Raw genomic sequence first — 26,284 nt, 5'->3', positions numbered from 1 at the left:
CTATAAGATCAAGAATCAACAAATGGGACCTCATAAAATTGCAAAGCTTCTGTAAGGCAAAAGACACTGTCAATATGACAAAAAGGCCACCAACAGATTGGGAAAGGATCTTTACCAATCCTATATCAGATAGGAGATTACTATCCAATGTATAAAAAGAACTCAAAAAGATGGTCAAATAACCCTATCAAAAATGGGGTACAGAGCTAAATAAAGAATTCTTAATTGAGGAATACTGAATGGCCAAGAAACACCTGAAAAATGTTCACCATTCTTAATCATCAGGGAAATGCAAATCAAAACAACCCTGACATTCCACCTCACACCAGTCAGAATGGCTAAGATCAACAATTCAGGTGACAGCAGATGCTGGTGAGGATGTAAAGAAAGAGGAACACTCCTCCACTGGTTGGTGGGATTGTAAGTAGGTACAATCACTCTGGAAATCAGTCTGGCGGTTCCTCAGAAATTTGGACATAGTACTACTGGAAGATCCAGAAATACCACTCTTGGGCATATACCCAGAAGATGTTCCAAATAAGGACACATGCTCCACTATGTTTATAGCAGCCTTATTTATAATAGTCAGAAGCTGGAAAGAACCCAGATGTCCCTCAACACAGGAATGTATACAGAATATGTGGTACATTTACATAATGGAGTACTACTCAGCAATTAAAAACAATGAATTCATGAAATTCTTAAGCAAATGAATGGATCTGGAGGATATCATTCTGAGTGAGGTAACCCAATCACAAAAGAACACACATAATATTTACCCACTGATAAGCAGATATTAGCCCAGAAACTTAGACTATCCAAGATACAATTTGCAAACCACATGAAACTCAAGAAGAAGGAAGACCAAAGTGTGGATACTTCCATCCTTCTTAGAATGGAAACAAAATACCCATGGAAGGAGTTACAAAGTTTGGAGCTAAGAAGGAAGGAAAGACCATCCACAGACTGCCCCACCCAGGGATCCATTCCATATACCACCACCAAACACAGACACTATTGCATATGCCAGAAAGATTTTGTTGACAGGACTCTGACATAGCTCTCTCTTGTGAGTCTATGTCACTGCCTGTCACAGAAGTGGATGCTCACAGTCATCTATTGGATAGAACACAGGGCCCCTAATGAAGGATCTAGAGAAGTACCAAAAGAGCTAAAGGAGTCTGCAGCCCTATAGGCAGAACAACAGTATGAACTAACCAGTATCCCCCTGAGCTGTGTCTCTAATTGCATATGTAGTAGAGGATGGCTTAGTCAGCCATTAATGGGAGGAAAGGCCCTTGGTCTTACAAAGATCATATGCGCCAGTACAGGACAATGCCAGGGTCATGATGGGGGTGTGGGGGGCTTGGGGAGCAGGGTGTGGGGGGAGGGTATAGAAGGCTTTGGGGATAGCATTTGATATGTAAATGAAAAAAATATTTAAGGAAAAAAGAAAAAAGAAACAAACACAAAAATATATATGTGTATTTGTGTATGTGTTAGAGAGAGAAAGAGAGAGAGAGAGAGAGACTCAGTCAGCTTTAGCTTTTACTGTGCAAAGAAAAAAAAAACAGAAGTCAACCCTGGGAGTCATAGTAGTTACTTTGCTCAAGGATATCACATACATATTACTAAATTTCATAATAAACTACAAACTACACATTCATTAGCAAAGCGAACTACTATAACTGTGCTGTAAGAATATAGAAAGTCACATGGCCATCTTCATGTTGGTTTAGATGATTTTAAACTAAACATTGCAAAATTTCAATTGCTTAATGCGTCAAAGAAATATAAAACCAAAAAGCTATGTAGAACAGATTATTAAAGAAATGCAAACAAACATTAGGAAGAATTAATAGAAGGCATATAGAAAAGACATTAATACATTTTTTAGGAGATTAAAATAATGTCAAAATTGATTTTGTTTAAAAGTCTGCATTTTATGAAATATATTGCAAAGAAAGTTTTGGAGGAAATTTAACATTTCAAAAATCACATCTTAAACATAAATCAGTTAAAATTTTGCTGTGCTTCAGTGTTTGTGGATGGGATTACTTGATAGTTCAGCCCGTCAGGGGTGTGACTTTCACAGTCTGGTGGCAGTTTGCAGGCAAGTCATCACACCTGTGACTCTGTGATTGATTAATGAGTCTTTCAACTCCTTACTAGCATCTGAGACGGGGCTGTGGCCTTTCTGAGCTTCACTGGTTTATTCCCCTTAAACTGCAGTCCTGCCAGGGTATCTTCCAGAAGAAAATCACACTTGGTTAAAGCTAGTGAAAACCTCAAGATGTCATTTTCCAGACAAGTCAAAAAGCATGTAAAACTAGACAAAAGATGTATTCAAGTAACATGAATGTGGTTTTGTCATAACTTGCCAATCTAAAGACTATCATAAAAGAGCTCTCCTTAATGACATATTTCATAGTGTCAACTTTTAGAGTGATAATTCCAGAGTCTCTGTACTATAGGGGGACTTCTTCAATATAATCTCTTTTGCTACACACAGTTTTTCCAAAAGAAGTGTTCTGATACACCAGTAGAGACTCACTTAGCTCTATATTTCTATAAATGATTAATGCAACAGGAGACTCATCCTTATTTAAAACCTCTCCTCCTCCCTGGTCCACATGAAATGTAGGTGACATTCTTGGAACTTGCACTAGAGCCCAAGGCAGCTTCCTTCCCCCAAGTCTTGCTTTAGAGCCTTAAACGAGTTTAAATGTGAGCACTTTCCTTCATATTGTCTTAAAAAGAAGTATGAAGAAGAAAATGTAAGCAGAGACAGACAGGAAACTGAGAGGATAATCACAGAGAAAGCAAAAACAGAGCCTGATCAGGAGAGAGTAAGAGGAAGCCCAGTCTCAGAAGGCAGAGAAGACAGGAACCTTGGTTCAAGGGTAAATACCACAGATTCATTTTGCAGCACCTTTGCAGCTTCAAAGCACTAGCAATGTGTGCATGAATGTTAAAATTCATTTTTTAGGTAACCACTTATTATATGCTTTCTATACTCAAGACCAGCAGTTTCTTTTCACTATGGAGCAGGAAATCTATCTGTATTTACATGACTGACAGAGATATGCACAGTACTAAGTACTATCAACAACAGCCTAAGGTTTCCATTCTAACAATTTCTATTTTTCTGAGTCATGATATTAATAAACCTCGTGTTTCATTGTAATCCTAAAGGTGAACAGTCCCGGAGCTGGAAGAGAATCTGCAAGATACACTCTTGCAATTACTTGGCGCTCTATCATCTTCCTATTTCCTGAATTGAAGTTGACTGAATACAGATGAAGTACCCTATGTGTACCTCCACTCTCCAAGCAAACATTCTCTTCCACTCTACATGTCACAGTATAATGAAAAACCTTTATAGTCATCATAATCATTACTTTTTCCCAGTTTCTTATTTGATGTCTGAACTAAGAATTATGAAATAAAAATGTAACAATTCATAAATCTAGGTTTGTAATTCCATTATTTGGACAGGTTTGGCTACTAAAATTTGTTCAGGAACTTAACTGGACAGCATCAACAAGGGTTATATAAGGACTCACAACTCTTCCCAAATTATTTTAAGATACCATGGACTACCTACTCTTGGCCTATATAATGTTCTTCATCTTTATTTCAATGACATTAAAGAATAAAACATTAACTCATGCCATCAAAAAGTGGTACTTCAAGCTGAAAAATAAAGCCAATAATTTCTAAATGTATATCTATTACTGTGGTTCATAGTTTAGGGTCCAAGTCACCTGGGGCTTGAGCTATCTCACAGCTCCGTTTTCAGGAAGTTCAAGAGAAATGTTTTCTAGCCATAATTTAAGATTTCTTTCCATTTAAAAAATACAATTTCAAAGAACTTCCAAGAGCACAGAGTGCTGTTAACCAATAATTAGGGTGATTCCTTGATTGCTTTCACTGAAGATGCAAATGGTTTCTTTTCTGGTTGCCACTCCTATCTGTGGCAGACAGTGCATTTGAGAACAATCACTATCCTGAAAGTCACAACACCAAATTCTCTTCTATTTGGAAATGGAGGGTGTAAAGGTTCTCTCTAAAGAGATTCAAAAAAAATACTGAGTAACCGATGAAATGTTATTCTCTGTTATCAGAGCAAGGATATCATGATTCACAGCATCTCAGTCTGGTCCTGATAGATAGCAAAGCACCATAAAGGGATGCTCAACTAAGCATTTTTTTCTACTATAAGGAGAAGGTGACTATACTATGCTTTAAGTGGTATTTTTCAAAGTAGAGTAGAAAACCTGAACTCTGGTTTTGGCTTTATAAATACAGTTCTTGCTTAGGGTACATGAGTATATGAGACTTTCACAGCAGAATTTTTTGATTCATTAGATTTGGGTAGAAATCCCCCCGCCCTAAAAAAATCATATCCTGTTAAAGAGTTTGGCTCATCTTCCAACAATGAGGTAACCAAAAAAGAAAACACTTGCATATATACTTAGAATAACTTGCTATAGGCAGGATCTAATGTGTCCCAAAGGTCTATAAGGCTTGCATTGCAAACACCCAACAAAGAGAGCTACAGAGAGGTGATGGGGTGGTTACAAGGAAGATTTGAGGTCATTGGAATGTTCCTTCAAAGAGAATTGTGAAACCTACTGTGAGCTAAAACAAGCCTTTTCTCATTTTAAGTTGATTATCTCCTGTACTTTGTTATAATAACAAAAGATTGGGTAACACATAAACCAAATGGTTTCTAGGTGAAATATTTTTGCAGAAAAGCTAAAAAGAGAAGGAAAAAGTGAATCATTTAAACATACTCAAACCTTTTAAAAACTTTTAAGTTCTTTATACTTTAAAATAATTAAATTTGAATGTCATAATGATCCCAATGGGGAAAGAGTAAATGCTTTTTGAGGGCAGGACCCCCATCTCCTGCAGTGCTAGATTACATCATAAATCCTACACCAAAGTATACATTAGTGACACCATCTGCTGCCTCTGCGGAGAGAAGATGCACATTTCTAAGAATGTCAACTCTCCACCACAGCAGAATGAAGAAAATGAAAAACATATCGGCAAACTGAACACTTCAGGAAAATTGCATTTTCAAATTGTGTGCTGTTTTCCTTTTTTAAAAACAAGTATAATTATTAAATAAAATGTGGGAGAGGAAGCAAACATTCTTCCTTGTAGTGAAATTATGGATGCTTTTACTTTGTAAAATAACATTATTTCCAATGAGTGCACAAGCCTAATACGCATTTCAGAGTTGTTATGAAGGAGCATCTATACATACATATACATACATACATACATACATACATACATACATACATACATACATACATTTGCTAAAACACAACTTTGGCTTTAAAATCTTTGCTAGATTTAGCTAAAAGTTAAGATGGAACAATTAATCAGCAAACAATTTTACCTCCTTTCATTTTCAGATACCTATTGGAAATTACAAATTTAATCCATGGTCACCTGAGAAGAGTCAGTTTGGAGCAGAAACCTGAACATGCTGACTGATGTGAGCACAGCTCCGCCTCTCTTGGGCATTCCCACTTATGCACTAGATAGCAGACTGCCACTCCAGGCCAGACTGCAAGAACTGAGTGACAAAGAGCAAGACAAATCAGGTACACCTCTTCTACTTCACCAAGGCTACTGTTAAACTAGCACATCTTGACACAAGAGTCATCAATCACCTGCCAAAAAGTGTCCTTACGAAGGTGCATCCGATTGAAGCTGTGCAAAATAAGGCAGATTGGATTTTAGTAGCAGACTCCAAGGCCACTTGATCTATGCAGTGCAAGGGCCCTGCAATTGCATTACTCATGTCCAACAAGCTACAGGCTCATATTAAGTCAAGGATTTGAAGGAAGGAATCACATTCTTTCAATACTCTTCAGTAAAAGGCCTGAGAGGACCATGACCCACTTCTTCACCACATCCTTTTCCCTTAACTGAGTTGGAAACTCTGCCCTAAGCAGCCAGCATCCATTCACTTGTCTCTTTGTTGTGAGTAGAACTAATTTGGCAGTCAAAATGTAGTGAAGAAAACTCTGCTTTACAATGGCATTTATTGCATGGTCACCTGTATCACACATCTTCCTGTCACTACAACCTGAGATAGGCAACTTAATAACATAAAGGGATTATTAATCCTCCTGGCTTCAGAGACTTTAGTTTGTACCCAGTTGGCTTTGTTGGTTTGGTGCCTGTGGTGAAAGAAGGTGTTGTGTAATAGTGTAGAAACGTTTCCTACCTTGTGGAATATGAAAGCAAGAGGGGAAGAAGGGGCTGGGTTCTAAATGTACCCTTGTAGAACATTCCTCCAGTGACCCGATTCCTTCTACTAGGCCCTGCTTCCTACAGGTTCCACTGCTTTCCAATGCAACAGAGGCTGGAGAGAAGTCCTCTAACACATGAGCCTTTTAGGGACATTTTAGGTGCAAACCATAGCACCAACATTCCCACACCTTGATGTCACTTGTGCTGAACTCTGACTGCAATGCCTCCTGCTTTACCTGTGTTATAGTCTCCCATCTCTGACACAGTACACCTGATAGAGACAATATAAAAAAGAAAGGATTCACTGTGGGTCCTCCATTCTTATTATCATGGCAGGGGAAGAATGGCAGTTCATGAAAGTGGAAGTATGCGGCTGACACCTCCCATCCAGACAGAAACAATAGAAATTTCAGTTTCCTACTGGAAGCAGGCATCCCCTCCAAGCTTGACCCTGAGTGGTCTCTATCTGTCTACTACATGCCATGTCCCAAATGTTCCAGAACCTTCTAAAATGCTACAATTTGCTGATGTAAATCTACATGCAACATTTATTGTCAATTATAAGGTGGACTGATACAGCTTCTTTGACATTTTCTGACTTCCTCTCCATTATCTGAAGTATCCCTCTACTATAACCTTCTGTTGTAGTTCTATAACAGAACCCGTGCTGAACCCTTATGATAGCCATAACCATTGCTTTTGTTTTAAAAGACATTTACCTATGTTTGACTCTGAACTTTATGAGACCAGGAGTTCTTGATTTTTCTGTTTATCTGCTGTGCCCAGTGACTGTCGGATGAATACACAAACAAGCAGCCACATCTCTCCTTACCCAGTGTCTTCCCTGCTGCACTGAAGAGTAGGACAGAACTTTTAAAAGCAGTCTGGTCTATTTCACGGGTTATATAGTATTCCTCTCATGTCTGTCAGAAAAAAATTTCCCTGAACAATAAAATACCAAGGATCAAGATTCCTTTATCCAAACTTACTTCTTGCAGGGAATCTTAAGTCTTCACAAGCCTTTACAGTTTGATATGTTGACATGGACAAGTAGCTCTTCATCTCTGGAACTGGCTGAAGCTGATACATACAGCTAAGGCATAATACTGAGGAGAAAGTCTTCTGGACACATGGGTGGTAAACAGCAAAGCCTTTTCTCAGTTACTGGTGCCATTACATATCTGACCAGAATGCCACACCTCAGGATGTTAAACTCTTACTAGGTTTAGTTCATTAGCCCTGAGTAGTCATTTTACAAAAATTGACTATCAAGCTTCCTGGTCAATAGCAGAAAACTAAAAGCCTTTCTTCGTAGCCATAGAAAGGCTTTGTCATGTAGTAAAAAAATTGAATATTATATGTTTTTATATATTTTTTTAAATCTCAACATTTGTCCCTTTTCTCATATGAAACCTGATCCAGAATAAACTTTTGCATCAAAATAAATATATGAAAAGTATTTGTTCCCTCAGGTGACATCACAAGGTATGTTCTGAAAGGAAGCCGTCCAAATACAACATATTTAGGCTGGAACCTGAACATGAACTTAAAGACTTCATTTTTGTAAGTCACAAGCAGGAGGCACTGGAGATCACCTCATCCCAGGGCTAACAGGTGTCAAAAGTATTAGTGAATGTCAGAGGATCTGACAATTAACATGGTTCACTTCATTTGTAGATGCCCTGGGATTTTGGACAATGGTGGGAGGTGAGAGCTCTGGGAACAGGAGAAAGACTTAATGATGATCATGATTTAATCTTAGATGAGCAGAACTGAGAGACTGATAGAGGCCAGTTGAGGGAAACAGAGGGCTGGGCCAAGTATCTTTTCTTTTCTCTTTTCTCTTTTCTCTTTTGTCATTTTTCTCTTCTTTTCTCTCCTCTCCCTCTCCTCCCTCCTCTCCTCTTCCTCTCCTCCCCATCTCTTCTCCCTCTCCTTCCTCTCCTCTCCCCTCCCCTCCTCTCTTCTTTCCTTTCCTTTTACTTTCTTTTCGTATACACAGAGTTCTCAATTGTAGAATTGAGGAAGTGCTCAACTCCCCGATAGTACTTCATTCTGTTATCTGTAGGAGTCCTCTCATCACTAGCCTCCACCCTGACTCTCAGCTGGTCAGTATACCATGATCCATCTTGTAACTGAGGGAGAAGGAGCACACTGCCATGGTTATAACATATTGTGTGAGGATGACTAAGAAAAGAACAAAAATTAGCTTGTGTTTTTAGAAGAGCATAGAGAAGAGGGGAAAGGGATTAATAATATAAATTAAATTCCATGCATTTCACTACAAGGAGCCAATATTATAATTTTAAGTTGACAAATTTGTAAAAACAGAAATATGGAATATCCCTTAGATGACTTATAAATCCAATTTAATAAAGCCAAAAAATGTTTCAAGTAATTACAAGTGGAAAGAAATTTATATGATTGAAAAGTCAGAGAGAGGTATTTTATATTCTATATTTGATCACATTTACCCTTTGAAATAACATATGTATGTATTTTTATATTTTGTAACAAAATAAATTTCAACATTAACATAAATATTCAGGGTACTAAATTACCTTGATTTTGAAGGACTTTCTCAAAGATTTCACAGTATGGAGCAAACAGAACAGATTTAGAAATGTACCGGTCCCTAGGTACATTAAGTAGGAATGGCACTTACAGAAAAAGGAGGTAATACAGTTCTTGTGAGCATTGTACTCATGGTGAGCCTTGAAATTTCTACAGTATACTTGGAAAATCAGCAATATGTTATATAAAAAGGAGATGAACAGTATTATTAATAGTTGTTCATATTTGCCATAATTTTAAATAATATTTACTAGACATAATTTTAATCTCAAAATTATATCATAGGGAAATATTTTCAAAGATATCACATCTTGACTTTATGTTGCTAACAAAATAAAGAAAGTGTCATTGATGATTAAAATGCCTTCAAGTTATCTGCAATATTTTCATCCTCATTCAGACTGAATCAATGGCCCTGCTCCTGATGGAACCTGTGGTAAAACTTCTTACAGGAGAACACAACAGAGGCTTTGGAGTCAGAACAGTAGTTGACAGGGGAAATACTTAAAGAATAGTCATTGAAAAGAGAATGTGTTCGATGCAAGCAAGTCTTTAAATAGCTTTTGATCCATTCAAGAACCAAAAAGTATGTGAATGCATAATTAGGTAGGTGAAAATTTATTACAAAGTGAATTTTGGTTCAATCTGACAAGCAAAAATTCTCCCAAGGTTGCTTTTGAGAAAATTATTATACCTTCCTTTCATCAAAATGTTGCCAATTCGGCATTTCTGTCAGTAGCATTTAACATATTTATTTAGGTTGTCTATTTTCTCACTCAAGTAATGGAGACCTTGTTTAATTTGCATCCTTGTTAACTTACATAATTCACAGTTATTTAATCTTGCCATATATAAGAACCTGTTTTCTGTATCCACTGTGTCCCCCAACCTCAAAGTCCTTAATGTCCTTAAATAGTTTTATGGTCCTATCACTTGTATCATTAAGACATTGGTGATCTTCTCAAATCACTGGTAAAAGTCCAGCCACAGCCCTGAGGCTAGCCCAGTCCATGTCCACTACCTTTCAATGTTTCAACACAGAGAGCTCTCTTTCTCAAAAGAATTAGAGATAACAAAAACAAAAGTGGACTTTTAGTAGGAACTATGGAAGATTCTTCTTAAGAAACTTGAATCTTATTACATTGGTGTTACATTAGTTATCCAGTCTGTTGGCAACACTGTGAGAGCCATCCAGTAAAAGCAGAGTCCTGTGTTGCTTTATGATAGGGGCACATTCTGAGAAATGTGTCATTAGGCATTTTGTAATTGTGCTAAGATCACAGAGTACACAAACTTAGAAGGTTTCAATGTTGGTTGTATAGATGAATCTCATAAGAATCCATCATATTTGTGGTCCTGGGCTAACTGAAATGCTATTCAGTCCATCAGTGTTTAAGTATGTTATCTAGAAAATTGTTACTGTATTTCATATAAATGCCTTGACCTCAGTAGATGCTTGAGAATGTGTTGGCTAAAGCAGAGCTCTATAGAACCATTAGACAAAGTAGTCAGAAACATGAATTTGAATCAGAATCTTACCGCATTATTTAGAGTTCTGTGTCTCTGTGACTTGCTTTTATTACTAATGAAACAATAATGACATTGATCTATAAGTTTACTGTAGGATTATAGTTAAACACATGTATGTAAATAAGCTCAATTTTTAGAGCCATAGTCACTCCATTGTCTTCACTATCATAAGTACTAATGCAGAAAGTATACAGCTTAAAAGAAGAGAAGAAAAGGAGGTGAAGGGAGGAGAGGAGAGGAGAGGAGAGGAGAGGAGAGGAGAGGAGAGGAGAGGAGAGGAGAGGAGAGGAGAGGAGAGGAGAGGAGAGGAGAGGAGAGGAGAGGAGAGGAGAGGAGAGGAGAGGAGACCAAGAGTAGGAAATACTATATAAATCACCAGACACAAGTAAGGATTGCTCCATTTGAGTACCAGTTGCCATTTAATATCTGTGACCTTGGCCATGATATTTAATATTTTGCAATCTACTTCATACCTGTCTTTCATTACATGAAAGACAGGTATGAAGTAGAGTCTGTTTGAATGAGTATGAATGAGTCTGTTTGGTTAGTGTACCTTTAGCCCAGAGTTAAATTTATTCATCCTAAGTTTATATGTGGCAATCTCTTTGTAAACACCATGCTGCTGTAGAAATTCTGGATGGAAGCATAGTTTTCTGTCTAAGAAGATAAAACAAGGTGTGAATAACTGAGGCAGAAACCATTTGGTGGAGAGGAGGGAAACTGGTCCTCTGTGGAATGGAAACATGACCAAAAAAATCCAACCAAACAGCAGCAGCAGCAGCAGCAGCAGCAGCAGCAGCAGCAGCAGCAAATAGCCAAACACCAAATCTGAAAGTATAGGTAATGCATGTAGGAACTGGTAGGTGTATATTTATAATATCTGCATCTCCTCTTAAGCACAGTTCTTTATAACCATGCAGCCTGCTGCTGAGCCAGGAATTTACTGCTTTAAGCCACTATAAACATTGTATTAATGGCAACAATGCCTACTAATGGCCACTTGGGAGTGTAGGCTGTGCAATTTGAGGCCAGAGACAATAATTCCTGTTCACTATACATGGTAGGGTACACACTATCATTTGATACAGAGTAAAGTCTCTTAATAATTTTTATTAAAGGTGAGCAAATCCACAGATCAACAGATTTTTTTTTCAACACATTTTCTAATCTTGCTTTCTTCTCAGATGCATGGTTATTGTCCACCTGGAAAGGCCCCAAAGTACTAGCCAGAAATCTGCCACTACCACCCCTTCGGCTGTTCCTGTCATCATATTTAATTGTGTTTTCTCAACTTGAAGCCAAACTCATATGCAGTATATTTAAACAGTTAAAATAGCACAGCACTCTACTGTATTCACAGATATTTTTCAACACAATTCTTGGGAATTCATCTGAGTAAATAAGGTAAAGAGAGAGAAGCAACATGAATCTGTCCCACTGACATGGCAAACAATGTCAAATGGCAAACTGGAGCTCTGCCATAGAGGAAGGTACAGAGCATGCCTTCCATGCACGCTCCAGAAATGCAATCACTGCCTGGGTTCCATGCCCTGGATTTACTGTAAAGTGAGAGAGAATGAAGGTAAGGTTGGAATAGTAAGGTACAGGCATAAGAACCTTTATTATTTCAAAAGATCAGTGTACACTCATAGTGCTTCCTCTTCAAAAGCACTCAAGGGAAATATGTAGAACTGATCTATGTCCTAGGTTTCTGAACCTCTAAGACGATTTTACTTTCTATAATGGCAAACTTGCTAAGTTGAGACAAGTATATCATTGATACACATTCAGGATCTCTTTTGTAGACTTCTGTTCTTTCGAATGCCTCAGAAAGTAAGTCACTCATAATTCATTTGCAAAGGCTAGACTAGATACTGTTGGCAGCTAACTCCACGTTAGAGGTTTTTTTTTTTTTAATTTTTTTATTAGATATTTTCTTCATTTACATTTCAAATGCTATCCCAAAAGTCCCCTATGCCCTCCCCCCACCCTGCTCCCCTACCCACCCACTCCCACTTCTTGGCCCTGGCGTTCCCCTGTACTGGGGCATATAAAGCTTGCAAGACCAAGGGACCTCTCTTCCCAATGATGGCCAACTAGGCCATCTTCTGCTACATATGCAGCTAGAGACATGAGCTCTGGGGGTACTGGTTAGTTCATATTGTTGTTCCACCTATAGGGTTGCAGACCCCTTCAGCTCCTTGGGTACTTTCTCTAGCTCCTCCATTGGGAGCCCTGTGTTCCATCCAATAGATGACTATGAGCATCCACTTCTGTATTTGCCAGGCACTGGCATAGCCTCACACAAGACAGCTATATCAGGGTCCTTTCGGCAAAATCTTGCTGGCATTTGCAATAGTGTCTGCATTTGGGGTTTAGTGTCATTTAACAGACACAGACTCTTTCACTCAAAAGTCGAAAGACTTATGAACCAGAGACTGAATAGTAGGGTTTGTTGCTGACAGGGCAATGGATAAAAGTGGGCCAATTAATTAAAAATAAAGACAAGCTTCCTGTTCTTTTAATCTGAGCCAAATTTCACATAATAAAAATAATAAAAGTAAAGTAGACATTTTAAGCAGAAAGATTATAACAAAACTGATTGCTATCCAAATATTGAAAGTGTGGAAGATAAATATATACTGATATCTTTTTTTTACTTGATATTTAACAAAGAACATTTCATATACCCACATGATCATTTCTATAGAATCACATTTAGGGATATCCCACCCTGTGCTCACCTGTCAGAAGCCAAGTTTTTCCTGTCTATTCCTAGTCCCCATTTATTATTTTAGCCAGTGCTGACTAGAGCCCACTATGTGCTGGGACTGTCCCAGGCATTGCTGTTAGTGTTGGAAAAAGGCAGCTGCGGTGCTAATATTATAGAGACTATACTTTATTGTAGACCATAAGATTAAAATAATATAAATAAAAATTTAGATTTCAGATTATAATGAGTTAAAACACCACAGAGAACAGAATGTAGGGTGACACACAGGGTCTTTTAAAGTAGGTGATAAGGAAAGACTAGTCACTGTCAGAAGGTAATATTTGCCTGAGATGGCATGGTGGCATTCTTGTCAACTGCTGAGGAACCTTACTATAGCAAATAATAGAGAGAGAGCATCCCAGGTACCTGAGGAAGGCAACCTATGGAGTATTGTGGATTAAAGAGAGCTCCTCACATGTGACGCTACTGATGGAGCACAGGGCACATCCCTGACAAGGACTGAGGGAGCCACTGTAAGTCTTATTCTGCCTTTGGAATTAACATAGGACCAGCTTATGCAATCAAAGCCAAAAGCTGGCACCCATATTTCTCTTGTATACTGTCAAACTGCCTCCTAAGCATTCATCTTGGACTCCTTATCTCATGAATGTCCTCTTGGTTTTTTTATGGTTTTCTCCTTGGTTGTCTCCTAAACCATGTGCCCTGTTTCCTGGTATCTGTGTTGCCTAGCCTGGCCTGGAACTACGATAAACTTGGTCTGGGGGCTACAACTATTTAATTATTTCTATATGTATATATTTATTTAATTTAGAAGCAAATTAAAAATAGGGCCTCGTACATGACAAGAGTAGTCACCATCTCCCCAGTATTCTTACCTGACTGAACCGTCACTAGACAACTTTCTGTATCCTGACTTACAAATATTTTAACACTCTTGGCATGTCAACTCCATGAAGTAGTTTCATAATTTCATTTTATCTCTATGGAAACCCATAGCAAAATGAGCTCCTGGGAGCCCAGGAGTCCTGCTTTCCCATGCTTGCCTGTTCTGGTCACAAAGGCATCTTAGAACGGAATCATGTGAGTGCTGTGTTTCTAAACATTGTTTATATTTGTATATTGAATTCAGTTTGCTCCATAGCATTATGTCTGTAGACAACATTCAGAGTCTCATTTATGCACATAAGGCACAATCAGTACAATATTCTTACCAAGAAAAGGAACAGAAAAAGAATACATTGTTTGTGAAGTTGGTGATTTGCAAAGAACAGAGTCTGTACAACGGAGTTGCTCTGTATTCTTCCCTTTGGCATTGCCTAGACTAAGACTGCACCGAAAGCAAGCAGGATCACCATGTCGACACTGGGCCGTGAGCAGAACCTGAGTTCCAAAGGTTCATTGTTGGGCAGTCTCATTTTCAACGACATACCTTTCAGAGAATCAACACTATTGAACAACTCAAAAGTTGTTTTTAAAAGTCAGCATTTTCAGATAGGTCAAAAGAGAGTGCTTCAGAGTTTTAGGGAAAAAATAACAGAAACCAATTCCTTACTACCTCAGTATCAAGCCAAACTCATAAATAAGATTAAAATAGCTCAAGTGACTGCTAACACTATTCTAGGAGTCTCTCAGCATCGTAGTGTGAATCAATTAGGCTCACTGTTGCTGTGATGTCTCATAGTTTTCAGTAGAATGCTTTTCATATCGTTCTTTAAAAATCCAAGGTTCTCATTAACACGAGAGTCTAGCTGCTTTTATTAAAGATTCTTAAGTCTTTTTCAAGGGAACTGTTCTGACCTGTTATTCCAGAGTAAATTTGTAGGGTTTACCCTCCTACTCCCTCTTGTACATATCTCATGGAAATAGACTTTAATATCTAGTTATGTAACTAATATATATTATTAAACAATATACTTATTAAACACAGATTACAATACAAAATTTCTGCTAAAACAGAAATTCCTTAGACTTGGATAAGTTTTGAAGGATGTACTGAACCTAGAGTACCATTTAGTTGATTAGAAGCAGAAATTCCTAACTAAGGAAAAATTAGGAAATTATAATGGTCAATGTGCATAAACTCAAAACTTTTCAAATAGCACTAGAAAAAAGCTTATCTTTGCAAGTATATTTCCAAATAAAAACGTAATATTGTGTACACACCATATAATTTGGTTCAAGAGGGTAACTGGCATTCTTCAAGCAACCCATTTCTCATTTCCATTTAACCTGGAAACAGGACCAGAGTACTTCCTCCAAACACTAGCAGTGAAAGGCATCAGGTTTTGTGGTGAGGGAAAGGCTATGTCATTCAAGAGGAAGCTAGCCATTTCTGAAACTTTGTCCTAATAGGTGAGTAATCTTAATTTACAGGCAAAATATTAGAATATTATTGTGGCCATATATCTGAGGTATAACTTTTACTTGTAATAAATACATTGGCAATTTTTTGTTGTTTTTCTTCTTTGTTTTTTTTTTTTATGAATTTTCATTTGGAAACTTCTTCAATCTCCCTTAGATGTTCCCTTACACATACTAAGATTTCTGAAGGATCATACACGTCTATGTTCTTGTCATTATGTTTTTAAGGAAATGATATTCAATATTTTTGCAATGTATGGAGACATATCACAAAGGTTAAACAGAAATTGATTCTCATACTTAGCTATAAGCCTAAAGTTGACATATGAACAATAAAAGTGCGTGTATGTGTGTATTTGTTTAATACCACATGCAAGCAAAGGCACAGTAAGATAGTGCCAAAGTAAAACCCCCATCTTGACTGTCTTGTGTCCATTTGCCCTGACTATACTAGCTGATTTGCTCTGCCATTTTGCAGGCATTTATGAAATTTCTGTAAGCAATGAAATACTTTGATAATGACATTCTGGTCAGTAATTTTTGTGTGTACAATAGTGAACTACTCAACATACAAAGTCAAAAATATTTAAAATTAACACAGAATCAACTAATTTTGCAACTATTCATTATGGGACACAGAATTTGGAAGATGTACCTATAACCTTAGTCATATCCTTTAAGATGAGCAACTCGAGAAACAAGACAGGAGATTACTCTGCCAACAAAATGCTTTCACTTCTCTCAAAACTGACATTCATCCTATACTCCCCCACCCCCCCGCCCCAGAGCTCAGTCTTATCACCTGTTTTTGAATAGTGCACCGAAGGTCATCTTATTCAGTCCTAGGTAATTTGGCAGCAAGTTTGACCAGTCGCAGCACCATGTCACTGTGGCCACCTATTCATAAATGGGAAGACACTATTGTTAGTTATTAATCAGAATTAATATGATCAGTAAATTAAAGCTCCAGCTGTGATACACTAACTAGGAAGGAGGGGGCTCAGACAAGGACTTTGACAGATAACATCAATCATGTCCACAGAAGGAGGTGTTTATTCCAATAAGACAGCAATTAATTTGTAAATCCATTTGGGGATATAGTCATTATTTTTAAAAATATAAATCAATTTCTTGATTCATTATTTTTCCAAGTGTTAACAGCATTTGCCCCACGAGTTTTGTTGGGAGGGTGACTCTGGGAAGGGAGCAGTAGCTCCCTCTCTTGTCACATGTGCCACTGCCACACAGTCTGATGTTTAGAACCTAAGTGTGAACTACTCAAGAGAACTTGATAAGTTCCAAGCCTTAAACTAAGACATGGCTTCATTAAAATGGGGCACTCTTGTTTTTGTTGTTGTTGCTGTTTTTAAGAAAAGGTCCTAAAGGGAAAATTATAAGGATTTCCCAGTGTAAATAGCATACATGATTCTTGTCTCTCAATAGATAATTTCATCACAGAGTCAGGAGAAAAACGACTGTGAAAAGTAATATCATAATTCAGAAGTTGGTTACCATGATATTTATTCAAATGAAGTAAGGGTGATTTAATAGATACAAAAAATTATTTATGATTTAGAGCAATCTAGTGTGCAGTATAAAAAAGCAGCCAATAAACTGTACTTTATACATTAAGTTTAAAAGTCTTATAGAAGCTTATGCTCTGTGAAATTAAATGGTTTGGATAATAAGACTCCAGCATGATCTTTGAAATCTAACCAGAGCTATCCCTTGTCAGTGCTGATAAATCGAGTGCTACACCCTGTCATAGAGCAGGAGAATTCGCCCCAGGTTGTCAGCATTTGAAGGTCTTATTCTACTACAGTATTGATGAATGTGGATGAAGGCTGTACCAGGCATGGTTAAAGTATTATCTGCATGCCAAATTAGGCTGGAGTCTTAATTCTTATTTTCATCAGCACTCTAGGTCAAGCAATCCTTCTCTTCTGCCCTGCTAGTTCAAGTTGTCTATCAAGAAGGTTCTGGGAAATAAAGAGAGAGGGGGAGAGGTGGGAGGGGGGAAGGGAGAGGGAGACACACACCAAACAAAGTAAATGGGATTCCATCTGTATATTTTGTGGAAAGATAATCTTTTTCATGAAATTACCAAAGAGCACAGCTAAAGAATGACAAAGATCTGACTTTAAAAAATAAACTATTTATCATGCTGGCTTTATTCTAAATGTATTTGCCTGATAGTCATTAGGAAATCTATTTTAAATCCAGGGATGTGTCTAAGGTTATAAAAAGCAAATTTATCTAACGCCATTATACTAGAGGTCCAATGCTTTATAGCTCATTTAAAGTGCTTTCTCATTTACCTGATATATCCACAGAAGCAGAGAGATATTGAGCACACATGTGTGCTAAGTGAGGGATCAGACTCTCAAGGGAGGGAAGAATGACAAGCTGTGTGGCTCTTCCCACCTTCTGCAGACACAGTCGAACAGATGTTGCTTCTACCCACAGCAAGATGACCCAGCAAAAGTTAAATCTTATGGATCAAACATATGAATCAGCTTAACATGGAAATAAGGAAGAAACAACTACAAATGCTTTGTACAGGACACATAAATGTGAATTTTTGCTTCTTAAGCAAAAAGTGGAGGAGGGGGAGACTATGCATACTGAAACATAGGTTGTGTCCTCTTACTTCTGACACACAGGAGCCATAGATTTAAGTTACACTTTACAGTTAATTTCCACATACCTGATCTAGCATGCTTTCACTGACCACCTTATGCACATGAAAAGGGTTAAAAGCAGGAGGCTGATCTTCATCCCTCAAGGCTACCTTCAAAGGTCTGATGAGTAATGGCTTTTCTTCTGAGCCATTCATAGCAAACAGTTGTTCTTTTAAATATTCCTTCAAGGAAAGACACTCTGGTCAGGATGGCGAGAAGTAAATTCTTTTTAAAAACAAAGGGATCTATATTCTGGCTTACCCTTCTAGCACATCATCAAGATTATAGTATACTGCTCACCTCAGGAAAAACACACACTCAGAAGATGCATAGCAGAGTACATATCACTATTACACTACACCTAACAAAACCAAGTTAAACGTAATATGTTGCATAGTTTTAAAAACATTTAACAAATCCTCACATGATGAATGAGCACTCGGCATGTCACAGTCTTCTGAACTGGCATTGTTCTGTCATTGACTTCATATGTTACAATGTCTGGCTACCAAAACATAACTCCAGTGCATAACTGTGCAGGGGAAAGACTGCTTGTTCATTCATTAAATACAGTTGCTCCGTATTCAGGGCTCAGCTGAGCAGTAAGCATCCTAATTTTACTGCAAGGAGTCTCAGTCTGTGTGGGATTATTTATAATGCAAACCCCTACATACAATTTCCAGGCTGTGGACTGAAAACTATCAAAGATAAATAGAAAGTCAAAATATGTAATTCTAATCATCTAAGTGCTGGTACAGTCTTGGACAAGAAAAGACAGTCTCCAGCATTATATCTCATTTTCTACCCATAAATAAGTAAGGCAAATAACCCTAGTCTGTTTTATGGGACTGTTTCTTGAAGGCAACATATTAAATTTACTAGAAGAATTCTATCAACCTAACAAATGATTGTTATTAATAAAGCCATTTAATAAATAAAAAAGGTTTGCCTGACTTTTAATATACCACAGTATATTCTTTCTCACCAACTTCACAGCTAGCACACATTTTGGAATGTTAGAGCTACAAAGGATGGGAGGACTCATCGACAAGGCTTGCAAGCTTGTGTGCTGCACAGGGGACAGCAGCACCTCACCAGGGAGCTTGGTAGGGCCTCAGCCATTGCCCAATCATCATTAACTGGAGTTCTGGGGATGAGAAAGCAGTTGAAAGTTTGAAATATTCTGGCCCAACACCACACTCAATGTTTGCCTCTGAAATGCCAGAGGATAGGCCTGAGGGCTCATTGGGTAAGCAGTAGACATGTGACAAGAAACCATAGATCTAGTCATGGCTCACTGTGTGTGTGTGTGTGTGTGTGTGTGTGTGTGTGTGTGTGTGTGTGTGTGTGTATGAATGTACAACATGTCCATTATGGAAGGGACATTTCAGATCCTAAAATACTAGACATCTAAATAAAGTACTACTCTAGTTATAAATAATGGTGATTTCTTAAGCTTTCTCTTTACACAGCATCTCATTAGATAGATCAGTTCTGTAATGACACACAGACTCTTATTAAACAGAACTAGGTAATGACAAATCCATGAAAAAATAATTTTGTGACTATGGTATATCGCAGAAAAAAAGGTTCTCCATCATAAGTAAGTTTTTTTTTTAAGGAATAAAATTCTCATTGGAAAAGAATGATTTGCTTTGGCTACTAACAATTTTTTTGAACTCATTTCCATTGTTATACCTATACTTAGACTTTCCTGCCTCCACTGTCTAACAAAAAAGCAAACTTGCTGCCAGTTCTGACTAGTGCTTTCTCCTGTGTTTTCTCTGTTATAGTAACAGTCATTAGTACTCCTTAAAAATCAGTTTCTTGAGCTAGATGGCTCATTTAATAAAAGTGCTTGCTGTACAATCTGGTGATCTGAATTTGATCTCCACACAAAGTAAAAGGAAAGGAGGGATTCCACAAAGGTCTCCTTTGACTTCCTCATGCACACAAATCCCATACAGGAACACATATATGTCATCAGGGAAATGCAAACCCAAACAACCCTGAGATTCCACCTCACACCGGTCAGAATGCCTAAGATCAAAAACTCAGGTAACAGCAGATGCTGGGAGAATGTGGAGAAAGAGGAACACTCCTCCATTGCAGGAGGGACTGCAAGCTGTTACAACCACTCTGGAAATCAGTTTGGCAGTTTCTCAGAAAATTGGTCATAGTATTACCTGAGGACCCAGCAATACCACTCCTGGGCATATATCCAGAAGATGTTCCAACTTGTAATAAGGACACATGCTCCACTATGTTCATATCAGCCTTATTTATAATAAATGACCAGAAGCTGGAAAGAACTCAGATGTCCCTCAACAGAGCAATGGATACAGAAAATGTGGTACATTTACACAATGGATTACTACTCACCTATTAAAAACAATGAATTTATGTAATTCTTAGGCAAATGGATGTATCTGGAGGATATCATCCTGAGTGAGGTAACTCAATCACAAAAGAACATACATGGTATGCACTCACTGATAAGTGGATATTAGTCCAGAAGCTCAGAATCCTTCTTAGAATGGGAACAAAGTACCCATGGAAGGAGTTACAGTACCAATGTTCGTAGCAGAGACAGAAGCAACGACCATCCAAAGACTGCCCCATAAACAACCACCAAACCCAGACACTATGGCAGATGCCAACAAGAGCTTGCTGAGAGGAGCCTGATATAGCTGTCTCCTGAGAGGCTCTGCCAGTGCCCGACAAATACAGAAGTGGATGCTCACAGCCATCCATTGGACTGAGCACAGGGTCCCCAATGAAGGAGCTAGAGAAAGTACCCAAGGAGTTGAAAGGGTTTGCAGCCCAATAGGAGGAACAACAATATGAACTAACCAGTACCCCCAGAGCTCCCAGGGATTAAACCACCAACCAAAGAGCACACATGGTGGGACTCATGGCTCCAGCTGCATATGTAGCAGAGTATGGCCTAGTCAGTCATCAATGGGAGGATAGGCCCTAGGTCTTATGAAGGATCTATGCCCCAGTATAGGAGAATGTCAGGGCCAGGAATTGGGAGTGTGTGGGTTGGTGAACAGGGGGAGGGGGGACAGTATGAGGGTGGGGGCTTTGATGGGGAAAACAGGAACAGGATAACATTTGAAATGTCTAATAGGAAAATAGCCAATTAAAAAAAGAAATAAAAAAAATAAAAAAGCAACAATGTCTTGGGTCTATAGAGGTGGCACAGTGGACAAGGGCACCTGCTACATAAAACAAGAGCCTGAATTTAGAAGCCAGTACCTATACAAAAAGCGAAGCATGAGCCCATGCACCTTCTCCCATAGCAATGGGGTCTCTAGGGAAGTGGAGGTGACAACAGACAGGAAGGATGGCAGACTGCATGAGAGTTCTGTCTAAAGCAGTGGTTCTCAATGTTTCCAGTGCTGGAACCTAAATTTCCTATTGTCCCTTATGTTGTGGGGACCCCCACTCATAAAATTATTTTCACTGCTACTTCCCCACTCTCAGCTTAATAGCTGTAGTTCTTTCTGTAGGGTTGAGACCACTGTGGCATTCTACTGCTGTTGTCCTTGTTCAGCTCAGGTATAGGAGATCAAGTCAGTGAGACTACAGCTCTAACATACTTAGAGGACAATGTGTTATCAAACGTCTTTATCCTCTTACATTCCTGTTTTTCGAGCTTGTGATGCTATATAAAGCTTCAAAGGTCTCCACACTGTAAAATCTGCTTCTCAGTCCTCACAAGAATTTCTTTAGCCAATCTTGGTGACAAGACAGATGTGCTACTGAAGAACAGGACTTTCTAAAGGACTTTCAGTGAGCCTTAAAGAGAGCTCACAAGCAGAACCTGGGTATGAATTCACAAGCCATCTATCCCAACACTCAAAGGACCAAGGCAAGCAGGCCTCTCTGATTTCAAGACCAGTCTGGTCTATAAACCAAGTTTCAGACCAGCCAGGTTAAACAGTGAGATCCTGTTTTAAAAAAGAAGGAGAAGCAAGGAGAAGAAGAAAATTTTAAGCTCAGTATTTTCTTAATGACTTGAGGAGGCTTTTTAAAATTACTTACAACTTTACCAACCTAAGAATGATGCTTCCAGTAAAAGAGCTATGTCTCTCTTTAGGAACAGCCTTCATTTCTACAAATACCAGACTTCACCTGGTATTTGTCGGCTGAATGGACCACAAACACACAATTCCCAAACTACAATTTTCATCTCTATATTTCAGAACTGAACTGAGTTTTATGAGCCATGTTATTGTTTAAATCATATAAATAAAACCTACATTGTTTCAAGAAGCTTTTTTTCTGTGCATGCAGAACAGCAAGGGCTAAATAGATTCTATTAATAATGCAATATTGAGTTTAGTATTGACTTTAAGAACTATTATCACCTCCTTGACTAACCCTTAGCTGCCAGCAGACGCTGCCTCAGGCCAGTACACACCTAATTGCTCGGTAAAAAGGCCGTTTCCCTACCTCATTGAGCTGCATGATGTGATAAATTTGCTGCAGGTACTTGCTGCCACCTGGTTTGTGGCAGAGATCCAGGACCATCGCATTTGTTTTCTGCTCAGTCAGTTCAAGAGCAGCTTCTCCTTCTGAGCCTGAGTTTTCCTCCATCCTCGTGAATGCACTAAACACAAAGGACACGGATTGGTATCAGTGATGAGGGACTGTAAAGAGGAGAGGATAGAGACTGAATGTGAGCAGCAAATGTGCATCTTGTATTCAACGCACCCATAGAGACTCTCTTCAAACAGGCAAGCCTTCCCGAACCACTGCAGCTCCACTGCAGGGCCTGGGGACGAAGCACCTGAAAGCATTTTTAAATTCTGTATGTTTCTTTCGAAAAGAAGTTTTTGTTGAATTTATACTCCTATCTATAAAATGCTTCCCATTACTGCAATTGTTGAAATTGCTCTAATCATAGGATGAAAACAAAACAGTTCTTTTTAAGAACATGTAAGAAATAATTTGTATTTTCTCTTTGAAGACAAAAAGAATTATTGGTGGCAGCAAGATTTTAGTATTTTGTCTTTTATACATCCCTCTTTACACCTGTGCTAAACACAGTAAAGACTAATTAACATGTTGAAATGAGGAGTATGTTATGCTATTAGAAGCTGGATGCTTCAAGACACCAGACTTACCACTGAGCATTTAAAATTGACCTTTGACACCTGTTGTCTTAGCACACACACACACACACACACACACACACACACACACACACACTTGCTACCTCTCCTACTTATTTCTCATAACAGATACTTAGCAAAAATCACTATTCTGGTTATTATTCCCCCCTCCCCCTCAAAAAAAGCTCTACGATTATCCAACCTAGAATAGGGGGACATTTTATACAGGAAGTACTTCTTTTTGAAGTTTACTGAGTTTGAGAATTATTTGCATGTTTTAAGAAGTAACAAAAAATGAAAAAGTGAGACACCTCTAACCATGCTAGTGTAAACATATGCCAGCAATTCGCACTGTGTTCTTCACACAAACTTCCTTAGTATAAACGCTATTAGACTGTGTTAGGCTTTGTGATCTAAGTATTTGTAGGCATGTTTGTGGTTTTATACTGTTTCCCAGAATAAATGAAATTTACTGTGGTGTAATCAGCTCTATCCTGCAGTTCATTGCAAAGATTTTGCCATGATTATAAAATTAGTTCTGCTAAGAGTCAGTGCCATTGACCTGAAGACTCCAAATGATACCCAGCTGCTGGACATTAGCTTTGATATTGCTTCCACATGCAGCTTTAAAACACCCCTCTCTCTTTCACACACACAAAGGAAATTTAAGACTACGTAAGTCTTGCTCAAGAAAACAGCAAATAAAGTCACTCCTACTGACTTAGAAATGCTCATTAGCTAAAGCACATTTAAAAAAGACAGTGTCACACTGAGAGAAATTTGCATGTATCATTTTGAAACTGCACACATGTTGCAGGCAAAATTTCTTGTCAGGTTTTTGCAAAGGATGACATTGAAAAAGTCGGGGCCCTCTGACAAAGAAGTGTCTCAGTGTCGGCCCCTGAACTGTATCCTTTCCTGTCCATCACTGTGCAGGTGAAGCAAATGATTGGATTCAGTCAATTCTATGATTAATGAGTTCCTCTCTAGATTTGGGACTGCCTATCAATCATGTCATTAGGGAGAATGTGCCCTGAAAGAGGCAGACCTTAGCCAAGGAATAACTGCATTAATCTTAATCTGTATATGCACCCAGCCAGCCAAGTCAGGGTCACCATGATGAAAAACAATCGTCTTCAACTCGACAAATTACTTTGCAAAGGTAGACTTTTCTTTACTTTTGTGGCTGTGTGTTCTTCAGAATCTAAGTTGACTGTTTACAGCTCAAGAGTTACAATAAAATGAAGGTTACTTTAATGAATAGTAATTCTTTCAGGCAGTGTGCAGGACAGGGACACCTACAGCTAACTTCCCTCCCACTGCACTTATTTTCATGAAACCAAAGCTAAATCTGGATGCAAATGGAAGAAGCATAATTGAATGATATTACATATTCCAAGATAATCTTTTCGAGTAATTTAACAGAAAAATATTTTAATTTAATTTGTTGCATACAATTTTTTTTTATTTTAAAGAATCCTGTGGTAAAGCTAAGGCATCCTAGGACTATTGCAGACACATTTATACATTTTCCTTATAGTGGAGATCTAAGAGATTAATTTATGAGAAGATAGGGACACACACAGCAGATAATCAATCTAAAATCAAGGTTAAGAAGAAATCTATCTCTTGCATACAAGCCTAGTGACCTAGCTACTTACAATAAGTTAACTTTAACTCTATTTCAATGATATATGCCAAATAACGTTAAGTCTGCATTTTTGTATATTAACACCATTTATGAAATTGAGAAGGACATGCTGTTGTGCTAGTTATCTAGCTTTTCAGGATCCTCCAGGGCTGGAAAATATTTTAAAAATGAGCAAATCCTAACTTTTGCTGCATATTGTAAGAAACCGCTAATTGAACTTTTGACCGATACCTAATCGACCCCCGCCCCCAACCGACATCCTACTGCAGGAGACGATGAATGTGCTGGTGTTCCGTTCCGAGCTTAAGAATTACTGTTTGAGAGAAAAAATAATTCAGGAATAACCAGAAAGGCTACTTTAAATAGATCTCACTCCCAGGAGTTCTTACCCAGCAATTTCATAAGTTTTACTTTGTACCCATAACCAGATCTGCTGGGTTTCGCCTTCTTTTTCTTCATATCCACTGCCATGAATAATGACATTTGGTCACTGGCTTCAATCCAGTAATCAGGTATTGGATGCAAATATAAAGATATATAAAGGTCACTCGCTGTCAATGTTACTAAGTATTTTCCTGACTGCTACTATTATTCCTTCTCATTCGCACACCAAAAGAAATTATCTAGTTTTCTGTATGACTAGACCGGGAAAACCAGAGATTCTTCATACTCAACCTATTGACATGTGTTAAGACTGATTGAAAATATACTGGTTAACATTCTGCTAACCAGTGAATACAATATCTTTTTGTCACTGACTGTTTTGTTTTGTTTTTGTTTCTTTTTGTTTGTGTTTGCTTTGAGATAGGGTCTTACTATGTAGAGTAAGTCTGTGCCTCCTGAGTGTATACTACCATAACCTGGCAACACAGAGTGTCTTTTAACAAACATTTAGAAGTAAAAGAAGTTTACTAGTCCTCAATTGGATGCTGAACATTCGTTAATTCATTATTGAAAACGGATCTGCCAGCATGGTACCACCCTTGAACCTGAAGTTTTGGGACAGACATAAAATGACCCATTTACAAGGAATGCCTACTTATTTGCTCATCTGCTTCTCAAGCCCGAGCTGTTCATCACTGCCATTCACAAGGAAACGTAATCATACCTCAGGTGACTTTTAGTCACCACAGGCAGAAAGTGACAGGAGTGTCTGCTAGCCACACAAACAATGCACTTTTAATGACTAGCTGGGACAGTGTGCATGGGTGTTCAAACAATGGGCCAATTTGGTAATGTGCTGAGCACCTGAACCAGAATCCTTTTATCACTAGCCTGCAGCTTCATACCTACAGACGAACCCCAACACAGGAGAACTCTACACACATATTTGAATTCATTGGGGACCCTT

The 26,284-nt window shown here is 38.3% G+C and overlaps 1 protein-coding gene across 3 annotated transcripts in view; it reads right to left on the bottom strand.

The window, feature by feature from the left end:
- 2210408I21Rik (RIKEN cDNA 2210408I21 gene) overlaps nucleotides 1-26,284 on the bottom strand; it is a 478,255-nt gene that overhangs the window by 263,142 nt on the left and 188,829 nt on the right. For all 3 annotated transcript variants that reach the window (XM_006517397.4, XM_017315609.1, NM_001145676.1), the window contains 3 exons: nucleotides 22,621-22,777; nucleotides 18,186-18,341; nucleotides 16,281-16,375 (listed from right to left, as the gene is read on the bottom strand). In XM_006517397.4, the coding sequence (XP_006517460.1) occupies nucleotides 16,281-16,375; nucleotides 18,186-18,341; nucleotides 22,621-22,777 (408 nt within the window). The remainder of the gene's footprint in view (nucleotides 1-16,280; nucleotides 16,376-18,185; nucleotides 18,342-22,620; nucleotides 22,778-26,284) is intronic.

Source organism: Mus musculus, chromosome 13 (assembly GCF_000001635.26).
Source record: "Mus musculus strain C57BL/6J chromosome 13, GRCm38.p6 C57BL/6J".
Classification (NCBI taxonomy): Eukaryota; Metazoa; Chordata; class Mammalia; order Rodentia; family Muridae; genus Mus; species Mus musculus.
Note: the sequence above shows the minus strand (reverse complement) of the source record. Positions and strands in the feature narration are given on the sequence as shown.